At 40.9% G+C, this 7,819-nt stretch overlaps 2 protein-coding genes across 2 annotated transcripts; one reads left to right on the top strand and one right to left on the bottom strand.

Moving 5' to 3' along the window:
- Positions 1-8: 8 nt before the first annotated feature.
- Positions 9-3,112, top strand: LOC108380246 (uncharacterized; the record flags this gene model as incomplete). The annotated part of the gene is given in 2 exon segments (XM_017636619.1): positions 9-1,725; positions 1,728-3,112. Coding segments are annotated over 2 exon segments (2,964 nt in total), but the record flags the coding sequence as incomplete, so codon positions are not given.
- A 2,458-nt stretch (positions 3,113-5,570) lies between these two features.
- Positions 5,571-7,204, bottom strand: LOC108380245 (coiled-coil-helix-coiled-coil-helix domain-containing protein 2-like). Its single transcript, XM_017636618.1, has 3 exons — positions 6,996-7,204; positions 6,457-6,634; positions 5,571-6,102 (listed from the first exon to the last, which is right to left on the bottom strand). The coding sequence occupies exons 1-3, from the start codon at positions 7,040-7,042 to the stop codon at positions 5,851-5,853; spliced, it is 477 nt and encodes a 158-aa protein (XP_017492107.1). The 5' UTR covers positions 7,043-7,204; the 3' UTR covers positions 5,571-5,850.
- Positions 7,205-7,819: the final 615 nt, after the last annotated feature.

Here is a 7,819-nt window from a genome sequence, read left to right as displayed (position 1 = left end):
CTAAGCAGCACCAACAGTTCAAAACGCCACAACTTGTACAAAAATCGGTTGATTCCTCCATTTTCGGCGGTAACCAGTTTGCAGAACCAATGCCAAAATTGCAATCATCATCGTTAGCCAATTTCAAATTTGATGATCCGCAAAATACTTCCAGCGCAAGCAATATTGCTGGTAGCGTATTCGATGCTCCTGCAAAAGATAATGGCAACTCTTTATTTAAAATTCCTTTTGCCGCCGCTAAACCTGCCACCACTATTGCTAGTGGATTAGGTAATTCCATCTTTGGTGGTGATGCATTTAAACAACCGCAACTACCATCTGCTGCTGGTGTTTTCTTATTCGAAGATGCTAAGCATCGTGTTAAGAGCGATAACATTTTCGGCAATGTCGCCAAATCGACAGCAATCATTTTTCAGCAAACAAAGACCCCAAATCCAGAACCCATGCCTAAAGATAGCGTGTTTCAGCATTTCAACACGCAGCCGGTGCTGCCAAACTTTGTTGAACCCCATTTAGAGGTCAAGGAAGAGTCGAAAACTATTTTTGGCGCTGCCGCTTTCCCGCAGCTATCTTCAGCACTGCCGCAAGCAGAGACGGCTAAGCGCATAGCTGAAGCTGAACTGGGCCAGCAAAAAGAATTTGAAAGACAACGCGAACTAGAAAAAGAACAGGAGGCAGCAAAGAGCGAAGAAGCGGAAAGGAAACATCAGGAAGCATTAAAACTTCTGCAACAACGTGCAGAACGTGTTAGTGCTGATGAGCTGGAAAGCGTGCTTGCCACACAGGTGGCTGTTATTGCTCAAAGCGAACTAAGCAAATACCAAAAGCTTCAACGGGACTGCGAAGGTATTACTGAGGCATTGCTTGACCAATCTATAGCTATGCAACTCGAAGAGTTGGCCAATGAAGAATATGCCATGATGTGCCACGATCAGCTTATCCTCAATCGCTACTTTGAACGCTGGTTACGCTATACACGCAAGAAAAAGAAGCAACGCGCTCTAATGGAGTCCACGCCCGTTTGGGTGACCATGGACACACGCGCTGAACAAACTGCCAAAATAAGGCATCCCAACCAATCAGAAACTTTGCAGATGATCAAGCGTTATCGACATGGCGAACCGTGTAATTTCCAACTGCTACTTTGGAAACATCCAGACACGCCGTCACCTCCGTTTCAGTGCATCGACATTTTCGCGGTGGTGCGCGCACATATTGCACGTAAAACGATAGTAAAATGTGGCCACATGCAAAGCATCAAGTACTTTAAGTTAGTGCTGACGCTGCCCAATGATCACGATGAATTGCCCGGCTTCGAAAGTCTGTGTAACAAGTGGCTGCGCAAGCATGTGAAGCGTATCAATAACGGCAACACTTCGGAAGTGGATGATACGTACAATAGGAGTCCATACATATGCGCCATGGAGCGTGATGTGGCATTGTGTGTGCGTAAGGTGAGCGGTATTCCGCCACTAACAGAGAGGGGCAATACAGTGTGTAACGAATGCGACAACGCGGATGCAATTATCTGCCTAATGGGTTGTGACAGCATACAAAACACGCGTAAGCGCATGCATCACCTAATCAAATTGAGCCGACTGAACAAAGCTGTGCCAGTAGCTTTCATAGTCTACGACGGCCAATATACAGATGAGCTGGAGCTGAGCGATATACTGGAAATGGAGACATTAGTGGACGAGGGCAAAATAGCGGGTTACAAATTTTNTCCGAAGCATTAGAGATACAAAAGCTACAAAGTTTCCTAGAAGCATGTTTGGGTGAAGAATTGTGGCAGCGCTGGCAACAATCCTCCGACCAAAATCCATGCTTTGCTAAGATTTGCGCCATACCGCAACACTTGGCGGAGCTGTACAATGAAGCGGTGAAGCGTGTCATGCAAATCACTGCAGAAGACTTTGCCGATGCGGCAGAGCTTGCGGAGGAGCTGCGTGAATTTGTGCCCAAATTAGAGGTCGATATACCGCTTGGCTTTGAATACTTCCCAAAGGACTGGAAATCTGCGCAGCGCCGACATCAGATTTCAATATTTTTGCAGCGTTTGTTGTTAGCACCTATTGAAGAAGAGCCACAATTCCATGAGGTCGACGACTGGGAATTGTGGTTGCTGAACTATGCTAGTCGTTGCATACCAAATGATGAAGAGATCGCCACTGCCGCTAGTTATCAATCAATCAGAGCACTAATTGAACAGCTGAATCGTAGCGATTTAGCCCATCTAGATGTGGTGGCACGCTTCCAAGTAATAAACTATTTGCCTGTTATGAAAGCCATAGCCTACGCACAGATAAATGCCGTGCTCAAGGACTACATCGAAGAAGTCGATACCAACGATTACAAATTGCCCAACGAAATCATTTATCATCGCCAAGCGCTTGAGGATTATCAGCTAGTGCCGTGGTGGTTAAATAACGTGGCGGTTAAAGCGGTGAAAATAGATTACTCTGCTATTGAAGAACAAGACACGAGTTTGCAGGATAAGGAGCTAGAAGACGAAGAGGCAGCAATGAACTGCAAGATGTTGGACGAAATTATAAAACAAGCTGAAGAGGTTTCACGCAAAGCGGAGGAAAACTTTTACTCATTGAAGAAGCAAACAATTAGCGCGGATACAGCGGAGCTGGCACGTGACTTGGATGCTAGCATCTATCAATTTGAATTGTCAAAACAAATAGGATGCTATGATGCCTCCTTTGTGTCAAAGGCAAGTGAAATTAATACCGACTTAGAAGGGGCAGTTGGTGGCGCTATTGCAATGAATAATAGAAGCGGTGGCGGTGATAGCTTTTCTAAAACGCCTACAAGTAGAAAACGTAAGCATATCGGAGGTGCTCATGCGGAAGGTAATGAAATGGAAGCGGTTATGGCACGCGCTTTTAATGTTATTGAGAAAGTGGAAGCGAAACAAGACCGTGCCGAACGTCTGTGCAAGATGGCTATGCTAGAGCTGGAATGATTGTTGTCAAGTGTATGATTCGATTTGACAATATTTATGTGGTAACTTATTAAGGGCGGGGGGATGAATGCTAAATTATACTAAATTATATTACATATGTATGAACGTAGTTATATCAAGAATTAGGCTTCAAAATAAATTTTAACTATAAGGACGTTTTAGAAAATGCATTTATTTATTTTAAAAATAGTTTAAAATGCTAACTCTAGCAACCGAGCGATAAGATGCGGAGAATTTTCAACAAAGCAAATCGCACAGGGTGCTGGGGTGAGTTCTTAGCCAGCCAGTACAGTAAGAAGTTAGATTAGAAAGGACAAAAGAAGCATTTGCAGAAAAATGTGGGAAACACAGCACCTACAAGATTAGGAAAAGACTTAGCCAGGGGAACTATGCAAACAGCGCAGCAAACAGGTTCCGTTAAACAGGAGACAGAGTCCTGATATTTCAGTCAGGAGACTGGTAAAATAGTTATTTACCCGGCGGACATTTGATGGGCATTGGACTCGTTTGATCGCTAGAAAAATCGCGCTCGGCCACAACCAGAGCTACGGAGACACTGATGGCGTGTAAGCATCTAGCAGGTATATCTTGATGGGTGTAGGAGCCCAAGACGGAAACAACCTGGCGTCCTAATAATTCCGAGGCACATGTTCAGGTGAACATTCTGAAGTGGGACACAGAAAATCTTAAGAGACTTTGAAGGCAGTTGTCTTACCTAGCATTTTTCAAGCGTTAACGTTTAAATACTTTATCTTTTGAGGTTAAATCCTCTAGTTTTGGAGTGCATTGAAAAATTTGACGCCCTTGTCGATTGCAATATGGGTACCAGGCCACAGGGGAACTAGTCGTAAGGGAATAGATGGCAATGACGTAGCGGATGGCTTAGCCAGAAAGGCAGCGGCCTCAACTCCCTCAGGGACAGAGCCATTCTTTGCAGTAAGTCCAAACACGATCAGTGCAGAGATCAGGAAGTAGATAATCAAATTCTCAGTCATTCGCCAAGCCAAAAGCTTAATGCTAGTAAAAACTGGACAGATATGGGCTTCTAATTAATAATAATAATAACCTTTTGGCGCTTACGATTTTGCTAAGTGGGTGGGTGTCTTGAGTTGTTATTACAAACGGAGGGACCTATAGAGAAGCTTTTTCATTGCAGAAATACACTCGGAGATTCGCCATTGCCTGCCGAAACCTTCTAGTTTTAGATGTTGCCCGGATTGGGGATCTAACCACTCAGTCAAAAGAAATAAAGGATTTTCCTAGGCGTGTGGTTGCAACGGCACTGTTAAGCCCTGCCTAAATCGGCTAGTCTATCTATCGTTGCCCTCAAGCTCAACTAACGGTAGACGGGAGAGGGGTATTAGCTTAGTGGGTTTGATGGAGTAAGTGAAGAGATGGTTGCTGTCGTACGGGAAACCTTAACAACCCGGAAACATGTTGGGTATCGTGACCTTAGGTGGTAACCGATGTCGTTTATGTATACATATGTATGTATGTAAATATATTGATATTATGTATATGTAGATATGCTACGGGCTAGATTCACAAATACCTTATTAAGCTTTATGAAGCATCACAAAACAAACAATCTTAGTGCGACTGAAATAAATAAATCAATAAATATTTTGTGATTAAGAAAAACACAACAACAATAACAAAGAGATCATTAAGCTGAGCGCAAAATACATTTTCACAAATTGGCATCCGCTTTCTACCCTATTATGAAACTAGTAATTTTTAGCAAAAAAAAACCGACTTCAACTCTCATATAAAAATATATATATATATATATATATATCTCATGATCCGCTGATCGGATCTTAACCAGATTAGTATGGGACCACCTCTGAGACACTACCTTTCCGATGCAAAAAGAATTATCGAAATCGGTTGACGTAGTCCAAAGTTATGCGGTAACATACATAAAAAAAAAAAAAATATTCCGACGAAATGATAACCTCCTCCTTTTTTGGAAGTCGGTTAAAAATAGATGTATTCATACATAGTACATGTCTACTTAAGATATTCAAATAATTACCACCTTAATTTCACAACTTGCTAATGTAAAATGTCGATGCCCCAAATTCGCCTTATCTCTTATCATCGACGAACGTAAGAACTGCATGAAATATCAACAACAATAAATATTATTGTACTGCTGAGCCTTAAGTACACTTGTCAAATGTGCATGCATACTATTTTCGGCTTGATTCGAATCGGAGATAAACATGTTTTTGCAATGTTGAATAATAATGAAAAGCTGCTTTTCTGTTGAAGAACTGCTAATTTTTATTAGAATTCAAGCCCATCAGCAAATGCTGCTTAATATTATTCGTGCTATAATGCTTAATATTTGGCACGAACTTGAATACAGTAAGACTCTAAACTACCGTATTTTTTTACGGGCCTTCACCTATTTCATAATTTCACGCCATAAACTTAGTGACTAAAGATAGAACTAACATTCATTTTATAGAAATATATATAGGGTTGTTCTTGGTTCTTCTCCTATAATTTCAGTGTCAACAGCCAACAACACTAAATGCTTTGTTAGCACGTGCTTGTTGTGAGTGCAATAATGACATTTTTTTGGTTCTTTGCCAATTAACGCTTACTTCTTTATTCTCGTAACACAAATATGTTTTCTTTGCGTAGATATTTCTAGAACGTCTTGCATACAAAAACATTTGTTGTTGTTGCTGCATTTTCTAATTAACTGACACATTCACTAAAAAAAGGTATCTTCAAACTTGCAACATTTAACATATAAATTGGTTTTTCTTTACATTCATTAGCAATAAGTATATATTTTGAATTACGTTGAAACATAAGGGAAATTTATATAATTGCCAGCAAGTTTATGCCATTCCAATAATTTACTGCAAGTGATGTTGAGCCTTGCACTGTCGTAGCGCCTCGTTGAAGCCCTCGCAGAGTGTCAGGTCGGATTGACCCTGAGCACATTGCAGGAACTGCTTGATTTCCCAGGTGCAAGGGCCTTGGGGCTCGTTGGGCTGAGCGCCGTTAGCAAGATATTGTTGAGCTGGTGCCGAGGCAGCAGGGGCGGCTACTTCTTTATCGCCAGAGCCACTGAACAACCCGGTTATGCCGGCCCCGATGGTGTGGCCCTGAAATTAATCATTTTTTAGGTTAATGTTAATATATCGTAAAATTTTTTAATTTTTGCGGGAAGGCATTATACCGGGAAGCACCATTAAATTAACTGATTTGTTTATATAATTTAATTTATATATGGGTGAATTCCAAAACGTCAAAATACAAAGCATCAGTGTCCTTTATTTCTAAACAGCACTTGAAGAAAAGGTCTAATTTGCGCAACCTAGTTGAAAATTAGCATCTAACCTTGGTTGCGCACATTTGGAATTACAATCTGCTGAGGTTTAGAAATAAAAGACACTGATGCTTTGTATTTTGACGTTTTGGAAAGCAGCCTATTATGTTTTGCTATTCCAATTACTTACCACTGCTGATCCGACGGCTACGCCGCCAGCGGTAGCTGCCATCTGCTGAAACATCGATGGTTGCTGTGGTGCGCCAACAGCGCTGGGTGCAGCTTGTACAGGCGCTGGTGGAGCAGCGGGTGCAGTGCGTGCTGGCACATTTGGTGTTGGTGCCGATGCATGGTGTGTAGGCACACTCCTGGGTTATAAGGAATAGAAAAATCGTTATATCATGTTTGTTCTCCGTTATTGATTTTAATGATATGTATTTGTTTGGTTTCATCAATGCGCATTGCGTTTCGATACTAATCTACGTAATGTTCGAGAAAGTTGTGGAGCTGTTACGCAACAACGAAAATGTGTTCGCCGTACATCAAAATTTCACCAACAGCTTTTCTTTACGGTTTATCATCAATAATTGCACTAATTAATTATAGAAGTACATTTTTTAAGTGGAAATGTTAATAAACTCCACGAATGACCTAGCACTTTGTACCAATGTGGTTGTAAACGTCACAGATCCACAATTTTCCCACTGCAAAAATGGCCAATGGACTTACCTCCTGGTAGCTGGTGGTGGGCTAGCCGAACGTCCACGTCGTACCATTTTTAGAAATTTTCTTTTTTAATCACAAAAGTTTTAAACAATTAATTATACTAATATTTGGTATTCGCTCGAAATTTCACTTATATTTGGTTTGGAGCTTTTCGCTTTTTACGACTTAATTCTTGCTTTTTCTCTTTTCAACTGACGTTTAATTCACAGCTATGTGTCTTTTATAAAAATTCTGATTTGCCAGAAATTTCCTTCTGCTGCTTCTGCTTCCAAAACATGATAGGCATTTGATCCCTAACTGCGCGTTTACATTAGACAATGCTGTCAAGACAATAAAGAAATAAGTCTTACTTGTCAAAAACGCTGATAATTGTCTCCGTGGCATAAGCGTACTGACAATAGTTATGACAATTCATTTTGAGCAAAATGACGGATGTGAACGTTGTATTATAATACGCATTTCCCGCGAGCTATTTAAACTAAACACTAAAAAATAATAAATAATAGACAAACACCCGATTTACATGATTCAAGTACTTGAAAGCAATTCTTGCTCATTCTCTTTTGTGTTTTCTATTTGCTTTTACACGTTTCAATTCTGTTGAATTCAAGTTTTTGGTTCTTTAAATGGGAAGCAACGAAAACGCCAAAAGCAAAGCAAGAAAGTTGAAACGACTTGACGGTACAGACGCATGCGTACTCGTCCCTTTTCTTCTCAACCCCTCTCTCCCACATGCGAGCAGAATTGAATTCAATACTTGAACTGTGTAAAAGCAGTCAAAGTTGCATACCCATCAGCGTTTCTTGTGTTATTTTAGTTCTTTTGTT

The sequence above is a fragment of the Rhagoletis zephyria genome, unplaced genomic scaffold (genome assembly GCF_001687245.7).
Source record: "Rhagoletis zephyria isolate East Lansing unplaced genomic scaffold, Rhagoletis_zephyria_1.1 Rzeph_scaffold_18682, whole genome shotgun sequence".
Classification (NCBI taxonomy): Eukaryota; Metazoa; Arthropoda; class Insecta; order Diptera; family Tephritidae; genus Rhagoletis; species Rhagoletis zephyria.
This window is presented reverse-complemented; position numbering and strand designations above follow the sequence as displayed.

What these genes read in the sequence shown, in the direction of transcription:
- LOC108380245 (XM_017636618.1), bottom strand. Translation starts at nt 7,042, where the DNA reads ATGGTACGACGTGGACGTTCGGCTAGCCCACCACCAGCTACCAGGAG. An exon ending in CCACCACCAGCTACCAGGAG is followed by an intron (nt 6,635 to 6,995) that starts GTAAGTCCATTG and finishes CTTATAACCCAG; the next exon opens with GAGTGTGCCTACACACCATG. An exon ending in TAGCCGTCGGATCAGCAGTG is followed by an intron (nt 6,103 to 6,456) that starts GTAAGTAATTGG and finishes GATTAATTTCAG; the next exon opens with GGCCACACCATCGGGGCCGG.